This window comes from Myripristis murdjan, chromosome 23, assembly GCF_902150065.1.
Source record: "Myripristis murdjan chromosome 23, fMyrMur1.1, whole genome shotgun sequence".
In the NCBI taxonomy this organism is placed as follows: Eukaryota; Metazoa; Chordata; class Actinopteri; order Holocentriformes; family Holocentridae; genus Myripristis; species Myripristis murdjan.
In genome coordinates, this window is record NC_044002.1 from 22,240,284 (window position 1) to 22,266,429 (window position 26,146).

The window sequence follows — 26,146 nt, forward strand, 5'->3', positions numbered from 1 at the left end:
TTCTCGATTGTGAGCTGTGAAGACACGTGTTTTTGTTTCAGACTTCACTCTGAACCCCGAGTTTAGAAAAGTCTCGTCTTTATTATCGCCTGCCCACAAACTCCCAGCAGCCCAGCGCTGCTCTCCCTGCAATGTTTGCTCAAGTCTTCACTTTCTCATTCTCTCACATTCCCTTTGCTTATATATAAAGCATACTGATATTTTTTTTTTTTTTTTTTTTAGATAACTTTTAGAATTCCCTGCCTCTTTCATAATGCAGAAAACCCTGGTTTTGTCTTTGTGTGTGTCGGTGCTGGTGATACTAACACAAACTATTTTGCACAACTTTTCTCATCTGTCATTCAGCTGCAGCTCTGCACTGATCGATGTGATGTTCAGGGTCTGTGCCGACGTGCTGGATTGTTTTTTTTTTTTTGTTGTTGTTAAGGTCTCTCCATTTCTTCTTCAGTTTGATTTCCTATATTTCCCAGAATTCCAGATGCACTGCAGCTCTGCAGAGGCCGTGTGTGTGTGTGTGTGTGTGTGTGTGTGTGTGTGTGGGAAAAAGTTGTGCCGCTCCTCAAAACACAACCTGACTCGATGCTGTGGTGCATTATTTACTAATTTAATCTAGTTTTATATAATCTATATAGTCTTAAATCATGTTTAATCTAAAAGTATATAATATAATCTAGTTTATAATCTACTCTACTGTTGTCTTGTCGACTCTATTCTAATCTAGTCTAGTCTACTGTTGGCTAGTCTGTTCTAGTCTAATCTCATCTGATCTGGTATTATATAGTCTACTCGACTCTTATCTAATCTAGTCTAGTCCAGTATAGTCTAGTCTTGTCTACTCTAATATAATCTGATTTTGTATAATCTACTCTACTCTTGTCTAAACGAATCTTCTTCACTGTAGTCTAGTCTAGTCTACTCTGCTCTAATCTAATCTAATCTAATCTAATCTTGTCTAATCTAGTCTAGTCTAATCTAATATAGTCCAGTCTAGTCTGGTTTTGTCTAACCTAATCTGATTTTGTATAATCTACTCTACTCTTGTCTAAACAAATCTTCTTCACTGTAGTCTACTGTGGTTTTGTCTAATCTAATCTAATCCAGCCTATTCTACTCTATTATTGTCTAATTTAGTCTAGTCTAATCTAATGTAATCCAGTCTAGTTTTGTCTGATCTAATCCAATCTAATCTAATCTAATCTAATCTAATCTAATCTAATCTAATTTAGCTAATTCTACTCTACTCTTATATAGCCTTGTCTAGTCTTGTCTAGTGTAATCTGATCTAGTATAATATAGTCTACTCTACTTTTGTCTAATCTGATCTCATCTAGCCTTATCTAATCTAGTTTACTGTACTGTAGTCTAGTCTACTCAGTCTAGTCTAATCTAAACTAATCTAATCTAATGTAGTCTACTGTACTGTACTGCACTCTTGTCCTGTCTAGTCTAGTCTAAAATAATCTGATCTAGCATAATAAAGTCTACTAGTACCCTTGTCTAGTCCAGTCTAATCTAATCTGATGCAGTCTAATCTGCTCTATGTTTTCCTTGAGAAAACGCTTTGGTTCACCTCTCTGCGTGCGTCTGCCGTGATGACCGAGCGATGACCGATCACGTGACGCGAGCTCATAAACATGATCAAAGCGAGTGTGTGCGTGTGTGTGCGTGTGTGTGTGTGTGTGTGTGTGTCACCATTTAACTGTGAGAGAGTCCTGTAATCACGGAGGGCCGAGCGAGACGGAGCCCCGTTAAGCCCCGTCAGCGGCCGTCATCAAACACACTGCAGAGGCTGACAAGAGCGTTTAGTGCCCAAACACACACACACACACACACACACACACACACACACACTACACTCTGCACTGTACTGCCTGTGAGGCGCGGGTGCCATCTCACTGATTGATGGAGACGGCGAGGGAAGGGAGATAAGCGACAAAGAGGACGAGCGGCGAGTCGAGAGCCGTCACACACACACTCACGTCAGGCTCTTATTAGAATCACACACGTAATTTGGGATTATCAACGATCAATCCTCATTGATCTGCTTATCACGACCGCACGGCGACAAATTAGCAGCTCACTTTAATCACTGGTGGAGCTCTTTGATGCTTCTTTATGTGGCGCTGCGTTGGTCATGTACAGGAAGTGCTGCTCTGCGGAGGGGTGTGTGTGTGTGTGTGTGTGTGTGTCTGTGTGTCTGACTGTAGTTGATCAAATTGCAGTGTCTTTAGAAAGAACCGTATCGATCCTTTTTTGACTTCTCGTCGAGTCGTGATCGTATTGTAAAGCTAGAAACCCGCCGCCCGCAAACCTTAAACATCCAAGCGAGCAAGCAAACAAACAAACAAACAAACAAACAAACAAACACACTCGCAGCCCGGCTCTTAGCAGCAGCTAGTAAACTTTATTTATCCAGGGAAAGTTCGCATTCGCAGTTTCACACATTCACACCAGGGAGGCTTCGCAGTGCGACCACAGTCATCCTCCGCTGGCAAACATGGAGGAGGACAAACACTCCAAGGAAACAAATCAACTCCATATAATTTGATTTTTTTTTAAACATTTTTTTTATTTTAAATCTTCGGAAAACCATGTGGACGCTCTCAGGGTATTTTGATGTTGCTGTTAATTGCGCTCAAGATGTTAAGAGTCAGTTACGGGCAATCTGAAGCCGATTAAAACGACAATATGCATCTTTGTTGCAGCTTTAACTTTTTTTTTTGTACTGATTTGAACCACAGTCGACAACAGCCCTCTGTCACGGCGTGAAGTTACTGACTGCTTCACCTCACACACACTTTCACTCTGTCATGCTTAAATTTCTGCTCTGCTGCTGTCACCACGTCCCACATGCGTTCGATTATGGCCGTCAAGATCCAAGCTGGCATACACACAACCTCTGCTGTTTAAACTGTTCATATTTCAATTTTTTTATATATTCCTTGTTTATAGTGTATATATTGCTTGCTGCTATTTATCATCTGTTTATACTGTAAATTTGCACATTGCCCACATCTATGCACATTGTATACATCGATGCACACTGTTTTTTTTTTGGTTTTTTGCACATTGTTTTTTGCACATTGGGTACTTAGATCTTTAGATCTCGAGTGTCATCTTTTATTCTTTATTTTTTATTGTTCTTTATTTTTTTATTATTCTTTATTTTTTTATTATTCTTTATTTTTTATTATGCTTTATTTTTTATTTACTTAATCTTGTACTCTGTGGATACTGCTGAAAACTGTGAATTTCCTTCGGGATGAATAAAGTATCTATCTATCTATCTGTTTTGACAAACACACTCCGTTTCATCGGATATGGGTTTTTGAAGGCTGACAGATTGCCGACAGCTGATATTTTAACGCCAGAGTTTTGTTCTTGCCACGATGTGAGGCCTCTGAAACACTTTTCAGACAATGACGGGACACTAAAACTCAATTTAACAATATTATTTATATGATTTGACTGTATTAGTGAGCATTGATATAGATTGAAGGAGTATCGCTGCATTCATTTCTACTCGGAAAATTCGTTTTGAACAGCCATTCAGGTTTTTGGATTACGAGTTGGAAATTCAGGTTTCTTTTTTTAAGAGCTCTGTTTTCTCCAGTTTCGGTTCAGGTGATGGTCAGAGCACACGAAAGTAGCCCCAAAACAAATTGCCTTTTGTTCTTTCATTGAATCAATATTTGAATGTTTATTGAATACGGAGGCAGATGCTGCTGCTGAACTGACTTTTGGTTTTCTCCTCGGAGGAAAATGCAGAGTTTCTTCTTCCTTCACTGTAAAAACTAATTTTCACTTGTTTCTAGTAAATTTTCACTTGAAACAAGTTAAAATTGTCTAAAAACAAGTTATTTCTGAGGCGATCATGTCTTATTTTAAGTGTAATGAGATACTTTGACTAGAAATAAGACATTTTTGACTTGAAATAAGACAAATATTCTTGGTAAGATTTTGAGTTTTTGCAGCGCTGTTGGCATCCATTTTTCCTGAGTTGGCACCCCGGATGCGGTGTTGCAGGTCAGCGTGAGTTTGAGATGTCCCATTATGTTTTAATGGGCGCCCTCCGGCCAATCAGATGCGAGTATACGCAGCAGCCTTTAACCAGACGTTCAGCACAGTGCATGTAATTTGTCGAGCCGGCTTTGTTTGGTTGCACGCTGCCAGACATCAGGATATATCGAGATGACACACTGCTGTCAGAGAAGAACTCCCACCTCCAACGCTCTCTTTTCACACACACACACATAAATAGATACGTGCACTTCCTGCTCATTGTGAATCATGCAACGGAAGTGAACCGAATCTTCCCGAAAAAAGCCCCCAGATCTCGCTCAGCAGGGCAGAGTACACCAATTAGATGACTGTCCTCACGCCCCCCCCCAACCCCACCCCCCGCCGCCCGCGCCTCAGCACGCTTTAAATCAGAGCGGAGTGGCGACGCCCACCAGCTGCTTTTTCCTAGAAACCTGTGTAATGAGTGTGTGCAGTTTACGAGGCTGTGAGCGTGCACGGAGCCGCGGCGTGCACGGCGTTTAAAGGCATCTTTAACGAGCGAGCACCGTCAAGCGGATGTGAACCATAATGAGGCTCTGTACAGTGAATGCAGGCGGCTGGGTGTGTGTGTGTATGTGTGTGTGTGTGTGTGTGTGTAGGTTTCCATGTTAAGTTGTATGTGCTGGAAAACATTTGTTTATCATAATGCATTTGTGTTTCCGTGTGTGTGTTTTGCTCAGGGTGTATGTTTCCATGGTGTGTGTGTGTGTGTGTGTTTTTTCCATGTAAAGGAGCTGTATGTGCTCGCCTACTGTATGTGTTTGCCTGTGTGTGTGTGTGTGTTATGCTCAGAATGTGAGTACATGTTTTAACACATTTTACACTGTTTAGTTTTTGTATTTCATTTCACTTTTCTTTGACTTTGTCCTACTTTTTTTTTTATTACAATTAAGTATTTTTATGTTTATTTTTATCTATTTAAATTTAAATTTAAATCACTTTTTTGTATTTTTTTTTATTTTTTAGATTTATTTTAGCTTTTTCTTTTTTTAAGATTTATTTTAGATTTATTTTTGCTTTTTTTTTTTTTTTTTTTTAAATAAATATATCTTGCACCCAGGCCAAAGTAGCATTTTTAAAATATTTATTTAAGAAGAAATTAAAGGGACTTTTCTGTGCCGTGACATGAGGCTCGGTGTGGTTGGTGTGTGTGAGTGTGTGTGTGTGAGGCTGCATCTGTGCATGTTATTTTCTGCAATGTTTTGGACACACTTTCACATGTGTGCACGTGCTCGTCTCCGTGTGAGCGCGCACGTGACTGCGAGCGCGGCGTCACGCTCACATCTGGGCCCCGCTGACGGCGTGCCAGCTCCCACGTCGGGGGGAGCGGCGAGGCGAGGCGAGCGGCGAGGCGAGGGCGGGCGGGACGCTTTTAAGCCTCTTCTGTAATCAGAGGTCTGCCTCAGACGGCGGCCGCGCGAGCCTCGCCGCTAATGAGGGCGAGTCACAGCGACCCGAGGCCGGCTGCAGATGACACCCGTGTGTGTTTATCAGATGAGCAAACAACAAGCCTTCCCTGTTTACCGCCCCGAGGAGGGAGGAGGGAGGAGGGAGGTTAAAAGCGGCGTGAGCCTCGGCGCGCGTTTGAAAGTAATGAGGCTTAAGCTCGCTCCTCTCGGGATGCGGAGCGCTTAATCTGCTGTTTGGTGTCAGCTTATGAGGTCGGAGCTGATACTATCAAGGTGCTGGATGCAGCGATAATACCTGAGTGGGCGGCCTCTCCTGTGATTATAGGTGCAAAGTGTGTGTGGAGTGTGTTTATGTCGTCCACACACACACAGACGGCGTAGCTCTGGAGAGGCGCTTTTCCCTCTTAAAGGCAAATTTATTTGTGAAGCACATTTCACACACACACTGGCAAGTCAGAGTCTGTGAGTTTGTCCTACTTTTTTACTGTAAATCCGTATTTTTTTGTATTTCTATCAGTAAGTTCTTGCTCTCTAAAGAAAAAATAATGAATGAATGAATAAACAAACAATTCATACTCTCACTCAAGTGTTTATTTAAGTGTGCAGACAGGCATCAAAGATCCATAACAAGACAAGGCATCATATTCAAGTATAACATTTCAAAAGCCTTAAGACGCTCAGTGACAAACAGGATACTGGCCAAATATCCACGGTTGTAATAAAGTGCAGACAGACACACAACAGACAATCCCCAGAAAATAATATCGGAATACCAATCAACTCATCTATAAACAATAATCTGCACACAAACATGTAATCAATCATATGTAGACAGGAGTTGTTGTTTTTTTTTTTAATTTTGTCTTAAAGGTGATTCATTCATTATAATGACAGAAAAGTGGTCTGGTAGGAGAATACTGCTTTGTATTAAAGTTTAAAAGCTAAAAAATACAATTAAAAGCAGATTAAAGCAAGATAAAAAAAAAAAAAAATTACAGGTAAAGAGGAATTACAAGAGGAATTCAGGAACATAAAATCATAAGAGGCGTCCTCGTTTTCAGGAATCCCTCCCCGCCTCGTCTCGAGAGCAAGGTGGAGGTTTTCGGTGCCGCTGATTTACCTCTGGAGGAGATTTCCGGAACGTACGTGTGCCCGTGCCCGGCCGAGGGAGCGGGTCAAGGGCAAAAGTGAAAACACGAGTTTAGTTTTTCGAGCTCTTTCGCGTTCTTGGACGGCGGAGTCGGCCTCCACGAAGGCCGCGCGGGACCCTGACGTGAAACGGTATCTCGCCTCGTGGTCGGATGCGTTGAGAGCGGTGACAATAAAACATCGGTGTCGAGTCATAAATCCCTGCTCACTAAAAGCTCACGGGTGTTTCTCACCGCGTGTCTCCCTTTGTTGTGAGCCAAAAAAAAAAAAAAAACGCCTTGTGCAACATCAGCGTCGGTGCGATGCCCGCCGCACCTGACCTGTCACGCAGGAAGTTTTATTCTCCGTCAACAGAGAGAGAGAGAGAGAGAGCGGAGGAGGCCGGTGTTCTTGTAGCATCAGTTTGGTGTTGTGTTTGGCTCCGGGCAGCAGCGCAGCAGCGGAGGACGGAGCCTCGTCGTCCCATTGGAGTTTGTTTGTTTTACAGATTTCACTCGACTGTCCCGCTCCGTTCCTCCACCGATTTGCATAGAGAACAGCTTTTTAATTTGATCAGGATCTGACTTTGTGTTATGAGCTCCGCTTCTTATCCTGCTAGCAGCAGAAGGGATGCAGTGCCCGCTGGCCAGGGTCAGACACATGAGGGGGAGAGAGAGACGCTCCAAACCTCATCTTTTCCTCTGACTGGGGCTGAACTGAGCGCGCTCCGTACGAGCTGAGCAACAGGTGAATGGAGCAACAGGTGAGCGGCGCTGTGCCACAACAGGAGCACAGACAAATGGAGGGAGAGGAAATGGGTAACAATTTAGTTTAAGGCAGAATGAATTGGATAATCTGACAAAACAGTGTATATACTAGGGGTGTACAGCCATTGCACTGTTTGTATTCGGGTTCGGATTCGGGCTTTTAAAAAAAAAAAATGGATTCGTTATTTGGACTCAGGAAGAAATCGGAAGTGGGCGCACTAGAGATTCCCGCCGAGCTAGCCGGCTAACATCCGGTTTAGCTCTCGGCTAACTAGAACGGGAATAACATAATTGAATCGTGCGGCTCTTCTAGACTTTCCAAACGTAATCGGACTGAATGGATCAAATTCTGCTGGTGAAACGAGTCGTGTCGCGGGGGCTGTGACTATCCACCGTTTTACAGCCGCTTCTTTTCCCATTATTGTCTTTGAGAAAAATGCTTTTTGGGCCACAGTGCATCACGTGATGCTGCAGTTCCACGTTTGGCCACTATGTCAAACTGGCTTCAACGTGCGGCGCTGTTCCTGGGGGCTTGTCAAGCTGCCGTCGTCGCGGGTGTATGCGCCTGCAGTTATAAAACAATTATTAGACTAAAACTTTGAAATATGTCGATTCTGATATGTTTACACTCCAAACTGACGGAGCAAAGTTTGCATTTGACTTTTTTTTTAAATCTATTTTGGTAAAATGCTGCCACACTGACGACGTCTTTGACATGGTAGAGGACTAAATGTTCATTAAACGTTCTTAATTAAGCAAATAGTCGGAAAACCAGGCCTCATTTTTTCTTCAATTCAGAACATACCGGCCTGCCTGTCTGTCTCCAGTGGGTTGGGCTAATCCAAAACTGTGAAAACAAGGGGGGTGTTCTGAAGACAGACTGTTACCTGTGAAACAGGGTGTTCTGAAAACACCCCCATTAGCACTTAATGCTTTACTCCTGATAAAATGAACACGGCAAATAATCGACCAATCAGATTTTGGTCGACCAAGAACGTATCGACCAATAAATTGACCAATCGACTAACAGACTACAGCTGCAAACACCTTTAAGCATTTTTCTTATGTCCAAATGATGCGTTCTTGCACAGCGTCTTGCTCTAAACAGCATGGCAATGTCTGATGTTTTGAAGCTAAATTAAACAGCAATGCAAGTTTTGGCTCCAAATGACAGTGAGATACATCTGTTTAAAAAAAATAAATAATAATAATAATAACTTCAATATCCAGAAGTCCTTTGGAGGCTACGTCTTTTTCCATTGATCAGCTGCAAAGACGAACGCCTCAGTGCAAATTGCAGCTTCATTACAGGCAGTCTTTACCAGTAAACTTCTGTAAAAAAAACAAAAAAAACAAAAAAAAAAAAACATCAGGGCCACTTGACATTTTTGGCGCCTCGGCTCATCCTTTAGAGCGACGCCAGTGAACGGCACGCAGCTCTCTCTCTCACGCCTCTGATGTTTTACACCAAAGGAAACCAAAGAGGCGGCAGAGAAAACAATGAGTCCAGCTTTTCTAAGCACAGATTGGATTTCACTCTTTTGTTTGGTTTCGTCCGTTTCTGCGGACGGAGAAGTGACCGTAGCCGACTCTGTGATTTCTTCTGGGGGAAATCTCCATATTGTGATTCAGGCTGATAAGACGGGGTATATTTTCCTCATATCACTCTTTTCTCCGTGCAGCTCTAAACAACTTTATCCGGATGCTTTTGCTTTCTCCCTCCGTTTCTCCGACTTCAGGCTCACTCACACTTTTACAACCGTACATCCCCGCTGCTTATTGTTTTAGAGGGAAGAGTCCCATTCAGCACTTCAGGACTTTATCAACTCCAGCTGTGAAATCCAAGAATTCGCCGAGGACAGAGATCTTTCACAAGAAGAGGAGGAGGAGGAGGAGGAGGGGGGGGGGGGACATCGAGATGTGGGCCGATGCGGGGAAAGACCGAAGCGAATCACAAGAGGAAAGAATGCGATGCTCGTAAATGGGATTGTTTTACGCCAGGCTTTACCGCAAGGAACGAAAGTCATTGGGCTTTGCAATTTGTCATGTTTTTTTTTTTTTTTTTTTTTTTGACTGAGGGGAGGTGAGGACAGTTTTGATGGTGGAGGCTGTGAAGTTACAGAAAGGTCAGCTGGGTGTCGGTGTCGCTACAAATCCTCCTCGCTTTTTTTTTTTAATGGAATCATTTTGTTAATCTGGCTTGGACGTGTCGCCATGCCGGACAAAAGCAGAGGTTGTAATCTCAGCAGCCTCTTCACAGATTCCCCGTTTTTGTAGTGTAACTTGAGCCGCCCAAAGAAATGAGGAGGTGTTGGCCGTCCCGACTCTGTTGCTTATTCCTCTCCAAATGTTTCCCAACAGGCCACTTCGGATCCAAATTTTCCACCCCCAAAATTGTCATGTATCACTGAAGCCCCAAAGCCTGTTCAGTAACGTGAGCCAGGGGGCTTTTATTTTGAAGGAGGGAGCAAAGGGTGGGAGGAATGAGTGAGTTCGTGAATGAGTAAGTGAAAGAATGAGTCATTTCATAAGTCAGAGAATGAATGAAAGAATAAGCGTGTGAGTGAATGAATGAATTGTGAGTGGATGAGTCTGTGAACTACAGTGGTGAGTCAGTTATTCAACAAGTTAATGAATGAATATGTGAAAGAGTGAAAGTGAAAAAGTGAATATGCGGTAGACTTAGTGTCTTATCCAGAGAGTCAACTGAATAGATGAGTTGGTGAATGAATGAATGAATGAATGAATGAATGCAGAGGTGAAGTAAAAAGTGAACAAACAAATGAATATGGGAGTGGATAAGTGAATGAACAAGTGAATGCATGAGTGTATAAATGAGTGAGAAAGCAAACAAATGAATGCATGAATGTAAAACCGAGTAAAGACAAACAAGCAAATTAACAACTGAGCATGTGAGTGAGTGAGTGAATAAGGGGGGTTAATGTGGGAATAAGTGAATGAACAAGTGAATGCACGAGTGTATAAATGAGTGAGAAAGCAAACAAATGAATGCATGAATGTAAAACCGAGTAAAGACAAACAAGCAAATTAACAACTGAGCACGAGTGAGTGAGTGAGTGAGTGAGTGAATGAGGGGGGTTAATGTGGGAATAAATGAATGAACAAGTGAACACGAATGTATGAATGACTGAGAAAGTGCATAAGCAAACAAATGAATGCATGAATGTATAACCGAGTAAAGACAAACCAGCAAATTAACACATGATCATGTGAGTGAGTGAGGTGAATAAGGGGGTTAATGTGAGAATAAGTGAATGAACAAGTGAATATATGTGAGTGTATAAGCGTGTGAGTGAGTGGATGAATGAATAAGCAAAAGAGGAACTGGGTGAACGAGTTAATAAACAAGTGAACGAGTGAATAAGGAAGCGAGTGAAGGCCGAGTCGGGGTCCTTCGCTCGCCTTCAGGCCGCCCCGGAGGAACAGGAAGAGCCGGTCATTGTCCCGGCCGGAGCGCTGGGGAAATCCTGCCGCCGGGGTCGAGCCCGAGCGCCGCCGCCTCCCTTTGATTCATTGTAGCGGCGCTGCCTTGTTTGCGCTCAGCACCGGACGCCTCCGGCCGCCCCGCTGAAAGAGCAACCTCAGGAACCCTTAATTACTCCAAATGATTCGTATACTCGCTCCTAATGCCGTGTTTACATCTGCAGCCCGGGAACAAGGCATTTTTGGAATTCCACCATCTGCCGAAAAGTGCCCGCTCCCTCCCCAGAAACCACACGGGCTGCACGTTTCACATTTTAGGTATCGAGCGGACACTTTGATCCAGAGGCGCCCGGACCGAGTGCAGCTGAGGAATATTTACTTCCTATATCACTGCAAAAACTCAAAATCTTACCAAGAATATTTGTCTCATTTCAAGTCAAAATATGTCATTACACTTAAAATAAGACAGGATCACCTAAGAAATAACTTGTTTTTTGACAATTTTCACTTGTTTCGAGTGAATTTTCACTTTTTCCCCTGGCAAATTTTGCCATTGAAACAAGCAAATTTTCACTTGAAACAAGTGAAAAATAGTTTGAAACAAGTGAAATTGTGTAAAAATAAGTTATTTCTTAGGTGATCATGTCTTATTTTAAGTGTGATGAGATATTTTGACTAGAAATAAGACATTCTGACTTAAAATAACAAATATTCTTGGTAAGATTTTGAGTTTTTGCAGTGAAGGAAGAAGAAACTCTGCATTTTCCTCCGAGGAGAAAACCAAAAGTCAGTTCAGCAGCATCTGCCTCAGTATTAAATAAACATTCAAATATTGATTCAATGAAAGAACAAAAGGCAGTTTGTTTTGGGGTTATTTCCGTGTGCTCTGACCATCACCTGAACCGAAACTGGGGAAAACAGAGCTCTTAAAAGAGAAACCTGAATTTCCAACTCGTAATCCAAAAACCTGAACTGCTGTTCAAAACGAATTTTCCGAGTAGAAATTAAGGCAGCAATAGTCCTTCAATCTATGTCAATGCTCACTAATACAGTCAAATCATATAAATAATATTGTTAAATTGAGTTTTAGTGTCCCGTCATTGTCTGAAAAGTATTTTAGAGGCCTCACATCGTGGCAAGAACAAAACTCTGGCATTAAAATATCAGCTGTCGGCAATCTGTCAGCCTTCAAAAATTCAAAAATTGTCTAAAAACAAGTTACTTCTGAGGTGATCATGTCTTATGTTAAGTGTAATGAGATATTTTGACTAGAAATAAGACATTGTGACTTGAAATAAGACAAATATTCTTGGTAAGATTTTGTGTTTTTGTGATAGATCACAAAAACTTTCACCAAACACCTCGATGTTGATATTTTCACAATATTTTAGGGATGACCAAGCTACTAAGTTCAGAAAATTGCATGCCTTTACTTTAACGCAGCCTGTAAAACCAGAAGTTTTTAAGTTTTAAATCACCCAAAGGGAATAACACGATATATCCAAAATCCCAGATGATATCTAGTCTCACATTGTGATATTTGTATAATATTAATATATACATCAATTTCTACATCTTCAACACTGGAAGCAACCGACAGCAAGTCAACAGCAGAAAGTAGATCTTATTACGGTATTACTTTTAGATTATTATAAGATTATTGTTATTTTTATTATAAGACACTGTGTTCTCCAGTGTTTTATGTCAGATTTTGGGTGTATTGATCACATCATTGGGCAAGAGAGTTGTTAGGCTGTTTTAAAAGAGAGAAAATCTGCACAGTTTCATTGAAAATTGCTGCCTTATATTAATTTCACAGTGTTTAACAAGGCGTATGAATCCATTGAGCTGTTTACACTGCAGCTCAAAGTGTTTAATTTAGATTTTTGCCCTCATGTGACGCAGATCTGATGGTTCCTGATCAACATGAATGGTAAAAAAAAAAAAAAGTTATCATGTTATCACAGTATTTATAATCTGGATTATATCGATCCATGCTGCAAAACCGCTTTTCGAGACACGCCGCCTACGTGCGACTCTCAGTTTGATGGTCAAGTAGGAATTTGTCAGCGCTGCCAGTTTCCAGTAAATCCTCTGTCGTTCAAGTGAGACGGCTGTCATGATTCTGGCGCCTGAAGACAAATCGCCCACTTGATTGGTATTTTGAGCGACGCCTGAATCCGCTCGAAACTCGCTCGTAGGCACACGCTGTAGAAGTACACCAGCGTGTCGCTTCTGCACGGCTGTCGGCTCGCGTCAGCGTCAGACGCGGGTTTGCGACCCGGAATAGATACGAAGAGCCGTCCAAAAAAAAAAAAAAAATCTAAACACGAGCGGCGGTTCACAATCGAGCGTGAAGGCCTGCGGTCTGAGCGGCGCCGCGGACACGGGGAGCCCTCTGCCATCTGAAGCCGTCAGCCCGTCGTCTGGCGTGGCGCTGATATGATGAGCGAGTGAGGAGAGGTTTCCCATGATGCTCCTGTCTGATGCGTGCTTTTGGCCGTGGAGCAGCCAAAGGTTGACTGAGGAGAAGGAATCCGTCTGTGAGAGAGGGGATGAAAGTCAGCGCGTGTTTACATGTCGTCCCTGGTCATGCTTGATGTATGTTTATGGCACATGCCTCCGTGTGCACATGCAGCCTCGCCATAGTGTGTGTGTGTGTGTGTGTTAGCAGAGTGTGTGTTTGTTTTATTTTCCATGTTGTCTGACGTGCGGTTGACTGATAGCATTGACACCGCTGACAGACCCAGGTGCGTGACTATCTATCTCACCTCCCAGGGGGATGTGTTTAGATGGTGTGTGTGTGTGTGTGTGTGTGTGTGTGTGTGTGTGTGTGTGTGTGCAGAGAGGGTGGGAGGTGTTTGACCCCTCTTATCTGCAGCAGCCGAGCATGTTTGTTTTCACAGCCACAGCACAACCACAGTCCTGACGTCACGTGACCCTGGGCAGTGTCTTTCATGTAAACCATGCAACACCACACACACACACACACACACACACACGCACACACACACACGCACGAACGCAGCAACAGGTTACCCACCCACTGCCTGGAACAGATAATAAACACATGGCAGTCTGTGGAGAAAATATGGAATGAATTTATTATTGATTCCATGACCCAGAAATATGAGTGTTATTTGTGCTGACTAAAATAAAATAATGCCGTCCCCGTTTGTTTTGTTTTCCAACAAGAGACGAATCAAAGTGAGCGGCACAGCCATGGCACTGGGATCAACAAGTTTGCACGTCAACAGTCGTCAGCAGCATCCACGCAACTCTGCATGTACAGATTAGGTAAACAGCACGGCTCAGGGTTTTAAAGCAGCATATATCCATGCTGTGCTCCTGCATGAGATTAATCTTAATCTGCTAGAGCCATGACATCGGTGCACAGCAGGCCTGCCGCACCTGGAGCCACATTCATTTTCCAGTTGAGTACGGATCCTTTGAAAAGTCACGTTTTCAAGTTTCGTAACGGATAAAGCGATCAGAAAACGCCACATTAGGAGGCGGGTGGGGTGGAGGACGACACAATCTACGGGATTTTGCTGCCTTAAGTCCTGTATCAACCAAAAACCACGTTCATTTTGTTCGCCAGTGTCTCCTAAAGTTAGCCAGTATTTCCTAACATTAACCAAGTAGTTTTGATGATGAACAAAGCAAATGAAAGTGGCTAAAGTAGATAGATCTAGCTCTAATTAGTGAGCATTAGCTTACAAAACGTTAACTACCGTTTCCTAACGTTAACCATGTAGTTTTGATGATTAACAAAGCAAATGAAAGTGGGTAAAGTAGATAAATCTAGCTATTATTAGTGAGCATTAGCTTACATTAACGTTAACAATGTAGTTTTGAGGATTAACAAAGCAAATTAAAGTGGCTAAAGTAGATAGATCTAGCTATTATTAGTGAGCATTAGCTTACATTAACGTTAACAATGTAGTTTTGAGGATTAACAAAGCAAATTAAAGTGGCTAAAGTAGATAGATCTAGCTATTATTAGTGAGCATTAGCTTACATTAACGTTAACAATGTAGTTTTGATGATGAACAAAGCAAATTAAAGTGGCTAAAGTAGATAGATCTAGCTATTATGAGTGAGCATTAGCTTACATTAACGTTAACTACCCTTTCCTAACCTTAACCATGTAGTTTTGATGGCTAACTAAGCAAACAAAGCAAGCAAAAGTGGCTAAATCTAGCTATTATGAGTGAGCATTAGCTTACATTAATGTTAACTACCTTTTCCTAACTTTAACTACGTAGTTTTGATGATTAACAAAGCAAATGGACGTGGCTAAAGTAGATGAATCTAGCTCTAATTAGTGAGCATTAGCTTACATTAACATTAACTACCGTTTCCTAACCTTAACCATGGAGTTTTGAGGATTAACAAAGCAAATAAAAGTGGCTAAAGTAGATAAATCTAGCTATTATGAGTGAGCATTAGTTTTTAGTTTAGTTTAATTTAGTCATGGTTATTTCGAATATGTCCATAAAACACAATTCTGCAATTTAAATCATAGAAAAAAAACTGCCAAAAAAAAAAAGACATACAAAATGAATAACAGATTCAAATAGCAAAAAAGAAAAACAAAACAAAACAAGCTTACATTAACGTTAACTACGTAGTTTTGATGATTAACAAAGCAAATTAAAGTGGCTAAAGTAGATATCTAGCTATTATGAGTGAGCATTAGCTTACATTAACGTTAACTACGTAGTTTTGATGATTAACAAAGCAAATGAAAGTGGGTAAAGTCGATAAATCCAGCTATTATTAGTGAGCATTAGCTTACATTAATGTTAACTACCTTTTTCCTAACCTTAACCACGTAGTTTTGATAATTAACAAAGCAAATGAAAGTGGCTAAAGTAGATAAATCTAACTATTATGAGTGAGCATTAGCTTACATTAATGTTAACTACCGTTTCCTAACTTTAACCACGTAGTTTTGATAATTAACAAAGCAAATGGACGTGGCTAAAGTAGATAAATCTAGCTATTATGAGTCCGCATTAGCTTACATTAACGTTAACTACGTAGTTTTGAGGATTAACAAAGCAAATGAAAGTGGCTAAAGTAGTTTAACTCTAATTAGTGAGCATTAGCTTACATTAACGTTAACTACCGTTTCCTAACGTTAACCATGTAGTTTTGATAATTAACAAAGCAAATGAAAATGGCTAAAGTAGATAAATCTAACTATTATGAGTCCGCATTAGCTTACATTAACGTTAACTACGTAGTTTTGAGGATTAACAAAGCAAATGAAAGTGGCTAAAGTAGATAAATCTAGCTATTATGAGTGAGCATTAGCTTACATTAACGTTAACTACCGTTTCCTAACCTTAACCATGTAGTTTTGATGGCTAACTAAGCAAACAAAGGAAGCCAAAGTGGCTAAAGTGGCTCGCATTAATTAGTGAAACAGCCATGTGATGTTGATTCAGGCTCCATCACACTGGCTGTAAGTTTTAATTGTTGATATTCAGTGTATTTTTTGGTGCAGAATCCTGTTTGTAACCTCGGTTGACAGGCACCCATTGATTCTGCAAGGACGTCCTTAAGGGTTTTACATTCCTTGTTATTTCTCAAGTACATTTTTCCACTGTCGTAACACCGAGGACAACATGAGGACACGTCGCCGGCGGCTGCACACTTTCAGGAGATGCGAGCACCTGGCATCGGGGGGAAGTGTGCAGATTCCAGCCCGGACGAGGCTTTTATTTTGTGTCAGCTTCATAGTTTTGGGCCACGGATTAGACACGGCGGTGGATTGTTCCCCGTGGCCACCGGCACTTAGGAAGCGTGGGTTAATAACACAATGCTGCTTTTCAGCTGCCGTGGAGAAGCGGAGATGATTGGTGGGGGAAACCTCGGCTTCATTTTTCGGGGCAGAGCTGCGGCTTTTAGGAGAAGCCTTCATCCGTCCTTCCTTGACCGCCACCTCCACCTTCCCTCCTCCCCCTCCGCTGGAATGCGCTCGCTCTCCACCAGATATTTTGTCGGTGGTTTTAGCGGCAACCTAGAATCGGGGAAGCTTTGCTGAGCAGCCTGGACAGGAATAGTCATCAGAGCCGTAAATTTAGGCCCGGTGAGGTCTTTTTCATGTCTCGGCCAAAAACAGACAAAGTGGCGTTTTCGTGAGATGCGCGGCTGTCAGACATACATGAAGTCTGATCTGCGTTTTGAAACCCCGAGTTTCAAGAAAAACCACGTTGGCTCTTCTCATTTTTCATGCCTATTTTGATGTGGACTTTGATTGTTTTTTGGAGGGTTTTTTTTTTCTGTAACTACACGTTCTAGAAAATGGTTTATTGATTGATGTCAGGTTTAGTTTCTCCTCAGCATCAGAGAGACTTTAACCCTATAAAGCCATTTGTATCATAAATGATGCACATTTTCAATTCCGTTTTTCGCTTTCAGTTTAATCAATACTTGACCAAAATACTGTTTGAACACTTCCCCTGTTCACCCTGGACCATACCATTGGCACTTCAAGTACATATCATATATCATACACCAGAAAGGTTGTGTAATAACATATTTTTTGATTTTTTTTATATATAGATATTTTGTTATAGGACTAAATAAAGGGTTCAGTTTCAAAAAAATGGAATTTTCTGCCAATTCTTTAATAATTCAGGTTTATAGGGTTTCATGAATTTCACTTGTTGGCCTCCAACTCGTCTACACTGATTGGTAAAAATCCTGTTGATTGTTTCAGTTTGATGTAGAACGCTGTAGAGATCCTGCCAGTCCTGAAGAATCCCCTTTTTTCAGCCTTGTACAAAACATACACATGACTTATTGCCTATTTTGCATGTTGCCTAATACGACTCTGGTCTTTTGAGCCCTTTTGTTCCCAGTCTTGACTCAAACGCCGCCGGTCTTGGTCTTGAAAATGACTTTGACTCATCCGAGGTGGTCTAAACTCCAGCCCTGCCAGATGTCTTTGCAACGTGGAGTAGCGTGTTTCATTATTTGGACCTGATAAATGGGATGTATTGCTCGCTAGTGTCTGAAAATCAAGACATTTTGAAATAATAGATGACAAAAAAAAAGTTGAGCAATTCAGCATGTGAGCACATCATCTGCTTTTCTCTCCCAAAAAAAAAAAAAAAATCTTCCTCCCACTGCTTCTCATTCCAGTTTTCACCTCACCCCATTCTGTCCACATTTCAACCATGACACACTTGGCCGCCGTGGTATTTTTAGAGAAGTAGCTGAACCTGGTAGCCGAGTGTCGAGCCGCTGACCTGCTCGGCTCGGTTTGTGCGGATGGAAGTGAACCTGAGACCTGTTCTTGCCGGTGTTGACTTTGGAACGTGCGCTGTGGTTAAGCGAGAAACTTTCAGCGCTGTGTTACAACGACGGCCCTTTTCCCATGCAGCTCGCAGAACCAGCCTCTCTCCCACCAGGCTTTATTTTTTATTTTTTAAATAAAGCATAGGGGAGAGTGGGGTAAATAGTGCCAATTGTTACTTAAAGTGCCTTTAAAGCGAGGGGATTACAGTAATGCCTCCAACTAAAATATGCACATATAGTTTAGGATGTTGTGCATCCCTGGGAACAGTCACTTTGGATCTTATATAAACTGTTTGAGAAATATAGCTTTCGAAAAAAAAAGTGGTTTTGTGGCACAACTTGCCCCCGGTGCGGGGTAAATTGTGCCATTAACCCCCTGAACCCCAAACCCGCGGGCGGGATAGAAAGACATGTATTTTTTAAAAAATCGCCAAAATTCAACCGTTTATCATAGCTGGAAGCTTTAAAAACCTATTTTTTCGTCGGAATTTGAATTTTCCGACGGTCCCTGAATGCAACGTGTCCGACTTCGGTTTAGCGGTAGAAAAAAGGACGAAACTAAGGCTAAAAAAGCGATTTTCATTCGAATAATTTTATTATACATGCTTCATTCAACAATTCGCCAAAAAATAGTCGTTTACTCAATCCAGATCATTCAAAAAACAGAAAATTCTGCGGTCTTCAGCGGATCTGAGACATCTTGATTGATTCAGGTGAGCCCAACAGTCGCGTGAAAAAAATTCACTGAATTTCAGTGTGTTGGCAACAGTAGTAACATGGAAGGGGGCAAGGCAGTAAAAACGCCTAAGCTTATACAGGTTGGAAAAATGTTAATATTTCAGGAAATAAATCATGTGAAGCCCTACTTTTTTTTTTCCTGGATCAGTGACACTTGTGGGCACCTGAAAAAATGTTCTGTACATTTATTCCAGTTTTTCTCGATTTTTGTAAAATAAATTATCCAAAAAAATCAGTTTGCCCTTTTTATTTTTTTATTATTTATGGCACTATAACTCTTTCATACTGTGTGAAAGACATTTTTGAATGGCTTCAGGTGATAGCCACAGCTGTGCTGTTTCCATAGAGGTGCAGCACTTGTAATTGCAGTGAAAAACAAGCCCACAGTGAGCCAAAGTGTGAGGGGAGCAGAAAACGCCCCAAAACTGCTTGGGGTTCAGAGGGTTAAAGAGAATACACTGGGGTAAATTGTGCCATTGATAACTGAAGTAAAACAGATCATTTTAATCTCACAAATGATAATACTATATAAAAGCAAAACAAATTCAATACAAAATTATTTATTTAACATTTATTTATTATTTTAACAAGATCACAGGCCACTTTTCTATAACAAGGCCTAGCGCCACATGAACACATACCCAGAACAAAATAAAAATTCCAAAATGAGCACCTGCAAATCATCTTCATCTGATTCTGAATAGTTTTAGTGATCAAAGGTAAGAAGACAATGTACAATAACAATAAAATACAAGAAAGTAATATATAGTATATAATCACAAGTTGTTCCACTGGCACAACTTACCCCAGGCCCTTTGGCACAAATTACCCCAAGCCCACCATTTTGAAAAAAATGCATCCCCCAGCTGTTTTGAGGTAACATCATGCTAACTGTATAGACTCATGGTGTAGCTTACTGAAGTACTAAAACCTGTGTGAACTGTTTTCAAAGTTTTCTATAATTGTTCAAACACAGCAATTAAAAAACCTTGATCATGGAAATTTTACTTTGGAGGGCAAAAAAATGTTTTTTGAACTTAAATGTGCTTTCCTCTCAAGCCATGTGTCTCCCTTCTTGGCAGGATGAGTGAAATGGATGCCTCTTCAAAAATATGTGGTCACATGACCAACTTCTTCTATGGTTTTCTAGAAAACAGGGGTGGCACTACTTGCCCCTTGGCACAAATTACCCCACTCTCCCCTACAGGTGATTACCTCCAGAAACTGCCTGAAAACTCGGGGGTGGAAGTGAGACGTTTGCTTAAGACCTCTCGGAGGTTTAATGTGGGCTTGTTTCGGCTCGGCGCCCCCCGGGACGGGACTGTGTCAGCCGATGGGCTTCCCGACAGTCGCTGGCCGTCCTGGGAGGTTGGACGCTCGCCAAGCACACTCTGGTTTGGGCGGCTCAGCAGGCAGCGGCGGTCCGAGTCAAAAACTGGAGCCGTGCCATTTATTCACGTGGTATCCTGTTGTTTTAGGCTGGTCATGATAGCTCCCGGTGCGTGATTGGAAACATGTTGGAGTAGCTGGTGCTATTCTGGGCCGGGGGGGAAGCAGTGCCCCAATTAGGCCGATTGACTGTCAGAGGTATTGAGCAAAGTGACTAGAAGAGGAAGCCAGAGAGTGTAAAATAATAATGTCCCGCTTTAATTGATCCCCACTGGGAAGCTTTCCTTTCACACGAGAGCCAGGAGCCAGAGGTTCTCGCATTCTGTGTCTTGCTCAAGGGGACGTGTCAGGATTTGAACTTGTGCCCTCCACATCAAGGACAGCCTCTCCAACCACTAAACTGCCCTAAATCTATGGATCTATAAATAGCTGGCAAAATTAAAAGGGGTCAAAATCCGAAACTTGGCATGAAAGCAGAGTCACATTCCTTAAATTACATTTCCGAGCGAGGGAGACGTATTTGAGATGGCGTAATTAGATTTTGCGGCGAGGTCACATTCGCGGGACGAGCCCCCTTTTGTTTGGTTTCCCCTCCCCGCCCTGATCTTTTTATTGGACGGTGCCGCGTTAGAGAGTTCCGGTTCGCCGTGACGCCGTAACGCTCTCCTCCGACTCCCCGACACATCTCCTCTCGTCCGCCTAAACCAAACCAGATGGAGCCTTTCCATATAAAACTTTCACTCCCTTTTATGTCTCGCACAGAGCTGGGAGCCGTTAAATAAAGAAAAAAGGGAAAAAAAAAAAAGAAAAAGAAAAACGGTTACATGTCATATTGTGTCCAGGTAATAAACTCCAAATGCGGTATGGCTCATCTGTCTCTTCCCAACCAACGAAACGACTGATGGGATGCGTTGCTGTTCAGCTCCTGAGTCAAAATGAAGAGGCGAATCCAGTTTGAACCATCCAGGCTTTTATTTTGTATCTATCCCGCACTTGTACGCTACTCAGTCTTTATTAGTGCACCGTAACGCAAAACTCATTTCTCAACCAGCTTCTCACAAAGCTACTCTTTAAACTGACCGCTGGAAGAGACGGCGGTCCATCGGTAATCTAAACATGCAAATCAAGAGCAAGCACGTCGGTAAACGTTTTAACACAACGGTCCTGTCTAAGCCGGCTCGGGTTCATGATGGCGGTGCACAAGTGAATCACGGTCAACTACCAATTTTGACATTTAATTACATACAACCCAAAATATAGAACTGAAAGCTGCAAAAGTGCACGTATTACAGCTCAGCGCTTGCCAGCTGTGAGCATCTTGGCGAATGTAACAACATTAAATCATCAATAATTGCTAACTACTATAATTTAACTAGTAACTTTACGGGTTACATAACCGTAGAAAGGCTTACTACGCTAATGAACTAACGCTTAACAAACACCTTAACCCATTTAGGACAAAGAAGAGCAACAAACAATATGCAAAACGCCAATCAAATGCTTTAAAGTGACACGACTTATTGGGAAAATCAGGGAACTTAATAATAAAGTAAATAATAAATAATAAACTTAGTTATAAATGTTGCACTAGCTAGAGAAATGTGAATGCGAAAGCAATCTTCCAATGCAGCAACACAGAAAAAAAAAAAAAAAAAAAAAAACACTCGCATTTCATGCACGGCAGTTCAATGACTTCAAGAAAATCCTGCGCATTCGTCTTTCTGACAAACGCAAAGAATTACAACAAAGACGATTAACTCGCAAAATGTGCACTTTTTTGGTCGTGGCAGATACAAATCCCAGACACGCAGGCTTTGATGCAGTGCCCAGTCTTATTAGCGCAAGTTTTAAATTTCATATGAAAGTGTGCATGTGTGTGTCCATGCGTGTGTGTGTGTGAGAGAGAGAATGAAAGAGAGAGAGATTTACTCAAAGGTATCCCTAACTTGCCATCAGTTATTGCATGTAGCCACTGCTGATCCACATTTATGTTTACATAAATATATTAGCTTCATAAAATTTTTTAGGAATAGCCTACAGCAAAAAAAAAAAAAAAAAAAAAAAAAAGATAAAATATCTAAGTGAATATTTGCCCATTTCACATACAGTTTTTACTTAACTATTAATTAATTAAATATGATTAAATATTGAAAATGGCCAAAAAATGTCATGTATTTTTTCATGAGGGTTAGGGTTAGAAGCTGTTGAAATGGAAAGATGGGGTGAAAGGAGGAGTGTGAGAAGAATGGGCTAGTGTTAAAGAGAGAGAGAGAGAGAGAGAGAGAGGAGGGAGGGAGGCCACACTACATTCTGGAGCAAAGAGCAACGATTTCCCCAGCAGCTCAGAAACCAGTTGAGCAAGCAGATAAATAATAATCGACTGATCCGCTCGCATCTACCAAACAGCTGCTCATCGTGGAAATCTCCTCTCAATTACCAGCTCCTCTTTCTGAGAGCGTTTATTTTCCTGTGTAACTTTTCTTTTTCCTCCTTTCTGTCTCACTTTTTTTTTGTTTTTTTTTTGTTTTACTATTTCTCTCATCAAAGGGAGGGGCAGCTCCAGATGTAGACGGAGAGAGAGAGTGTCTATTTCGAGCGTTCAGTGTTAGCGTGACGAGAGAGAGAGAGAGAGAGAGAGAGAGAGAGCTGTTTTGACAGTTGTGTTGCCGCCACTGTGCTTTGCTCCAGAGTGAAGGACACACACACACACACACTCTCTCTCTCCTTCTCTCTCTCCTTCTCTCTCTCTCGGCCAGGTCTCTGTAATCACGCTTGTGCCGAGTGGCGGTTCTACCTTCCAGAGGAGTTCACGCCCCCTAAAACTGTTTGGCTTTGTAGTAGACTTCTGACAGCGGGCGAGCGAGCCAGTGAGACACACACACACAGAGAGAGAGAGAGAGAGAGAGAGAGTGGGGAGAGAGAGAGAGAGAGAGGGAGGAGTGTTTGTTGCTGGTGGGAGGAGAAGGAGGAGGGAGAGGAGAGGAAGAAGGAGAAGCCTTCTCAGTTTCTGTGAGTCCGGCTCACTGTGGGCTGCAGAATGAGCGCAGTTGCTTTCCTCTCTGTCTGAGAGGCAACTGCTCTCAATTAATTTTTTTTTTTTTTTTTTTTTTTTTTTTAGTTTTTATTTTATTTATTTTATTTTTTTTGTAAGCCTTCTTTTCCCACGCCAGACACCAGCAGGAAGGAGACAGCAGGCTCTTATTCCTTCTCTCACGGCACTTTTGGACCTCTTTCCCACTCGCTCGCTGTTCGTATTTCGGGGGGGAGGAGGAGGAGGAGGAGGAGGAGGGAGGGATTCACCGGGACGCACCATGCCTGTGGTCGGCGTGGCCTCCAAGCTCAGGCAGCCCTCCACCGCGGCGGTGGGCTCCAAGCCGGTGCACACCGCCCTCCCCATCCCCAACCCGGTGAGGACGGCCGCCTCGCAGGGCTACATGGCCCGGCCCCAGGAGCTGAGGGCGGGCGAGGGCGGGGGCGAGGGCACCCCGGGGCTCTCCTGCCAGCTGTCAATCAAGTCCGAGTACCAGCAGCAGCAGCAGCAGCAGCAGGACAGGAGGGGGGCGCCTGAGGGGAAATCCAGAGCCGAGACGGAGGAGAGCAAGATCTGCAAGGTTGGTGCGGATCGATCGAGTCTTGATCTTGTCTCCTTTTTGCAGGAGATTGTGTGCAGACTGTGTGTGTGTGTGTGTGTGTGTGTGTGTGCACGCTCCACAGGTGGCTGCACTGGCCAGCTGTCAGACCCAACAGAGGCAGGCTTGTGGCTCGTTTCTCTCTCTTTTTTATCTCCGTTTTTTTTTTTCCCCTCCTCCGTCCTGTCCTCTCGGTTTCAGCAGGTGCCTGTCTAAGCGTGGAAACGCTGGTGTGAGTGCGTCGTGGTGAGTCATGTCGGCCGCTCCGCGATGATGTCGCTGGTTTATGGTCACCGGCTATATGGGGAAACGGGATGAGTCATGTGGGCAGAGGAGAGGAATCATCCCCACTTTTCTCTGTGTTGCTGCGTTTCATTTAGTCAGGGAAAAGCATGACTAAAACCTCCACCAGGCACCGTATTTTTAAAGCAGAAAACAATGATGACTAACTAAAATACCTCGAAAAAACACCTGAATTCCTTGTTGTGAAGGTTGACACGAGGGTAATGAAAGAAAACTTCGTCGTATTCATGCACAATGAGTAAAAGCTCCTCTTATTAGTCTTTTGCACAGAGCGGTGACGTAATATGTTGCAGCTTGCCTTTTTGCAAAGCAGTTCAAGTGATGCCAAGCCAAGAAGACGAACACCAGACTAAATCAGACCTGAATGTGACTGGAACTATCAGTCAAACTGTGGCTTTGCTGCTGCCCTTTCTTTCTCTGCTTGTCACCGCTGAGTGTGTGAGCCCGCCGGTAAAAGTGCTCAGGGCTTTGTTGGGAGGCTGTTAAGATCTCTACCCTGGAAGTGACCCGCTCCGGCCTCTCTGCGGGGAAGAAAGCCGATGCAGCGGTAATGGGTGCTACCTGAGAAACCCAAGTGATTAGGGGAATCCGCTCTGAGCGCAACCCACTTCCCACGCTGCAAAAAAATCCAAGTCTTTCCGTCTCGTATTCAGTTTTGAAGTAAAAAATTTTCATTCAAACGAGTGGAAATATGTCATAATCCCACGTGTGTCCACTGTCATGTCACTTCTTTCAGGAATTTTTCATGAATATGTTGCGACGAGAGGGAATATGACCCGTCTTTATCAAGAAACTAATGGAAAGCAGTGGGATTAAGGTTATCTCGTTCCACTGGGGGATTTTTTTTTCACCGTGTTTGAAGAAAAACAAGAATTTAACACTGAAGATGACTTGTTTAGGCAGCTATTTTTTTTTTTTGCAGTGCACCTTTTCTCTGTCTTTCTCCTCTTTTCCCTTTTTCTTTCCACCCCACGCGTGGAGTAGCGTTTCAGATATATTGCCGGCGTTGCCCCCTCGCTCCCAGAGGTTATCCTCAGGCCCTCCCGGCTGCATCAAAACCAACCGGTTTGATAGAGATCGCTGTTAAGTAGTTCCCCATACTAGACTCGACTCGTGCCAAGTTCTTTCTTTCTTTTTTTTTTTTTGGGAAATATTTGGCTCTGTTTCTGGCTCAGCGAGCGGAGGAGAAGGCGGGGCTCATCCTGAGGAGGAAAGGGGTTTTCAAAACTCCCCGCCAAATAGTTTCAGCAACGCCTGGGCCGTCCCACATCGAGAGCTGTCAGAGCGCAAACTGAAACTTTCCTGTTTGGCCGGTTGCGACTGATTCCCCCCCCCGTCCTCCCTCCCTCCCTCCCTCCCTCCCTCCCTCCCTCCTTCCTTCTCCCTCCTTCTGCCGTTGTAAAACTCGGAAAAAGGAAACAAAAAAATGAAAAGACTCCCTGACCCCTTTCTTCTTATTTTTTTTTTTTTTTCTTTTTTCCAGCCCTCAGAGCGCTGATACAGAATTAGGCTGCTGATTTTCCTCGTGACCTCAGGGAAACGCGGGCGGGAGACATCAAAGCCGAGGTCGGCGCTCCCCTGCCTCTAAATCCTCACAGCGTGTCCGTGACCGAGTCCAAATCGCCGGCGGGGCGACGACGAGGGGGGAAGTGTGTTTCATCATTAACCTGCTGCTGAACTGGCAGCTTTTGCCTTGCCCTTCAGCTTGTTAACACAACTGGCAACTCACAAAAAAAAAAAAAACTTCTGCTTTAGACCATTAAAGGCGGCTTTTTCGAGTTTGTGAGACAGACATGAAGGCGGACTTTTACTGTTGTCTGGGTCTGATCTGCTCGGAGTCACTCGCCGTCTCCCGTCGGGGGCTGGGAGCTCATCGTCTCCCGTGCTTCCCTCCACAGCTCGCTCTGATTCGCCCTCGTCGGCGCTGCGTGCTGTTTGTTTTATTTCGCAGCCCTTCTGTCAC

General features: G+C 42.9%; 1 protein-coding gene across 4 annotated transcripts in view; it reads left to right on the forward strand.

Moving 5' to 3' along the window:
• The window catches only part of nav3 (neuron navigator 3), a 490,514-nt gene that overhangs the window by 154,011 nt on the left and 310,357 nt on the right, over positions 1-26,146 (forward strand). For 3 of the 4 annotated variants that reach the window (XM_030045459.1, XM_030045460.1, XM_030045461.1), the window contains exon 1: positions 23,421-23,862. The exons of the other annotated variant lie outside the window; for it this stretch is intronic. In XM_030045459.1, coding sequence (XP_029901319.1) covers positions 23,563-23,862 — 300 coding nt within the window. In that variant the 5' untranslated portion in view covers positions 23,421-23,562. Of the gene's footprint in view, positions 1-23,420; positions 23,863-26,146 lie in introns of those variants that run through there. 4 annotated transcript variants of the gene reach the window in all.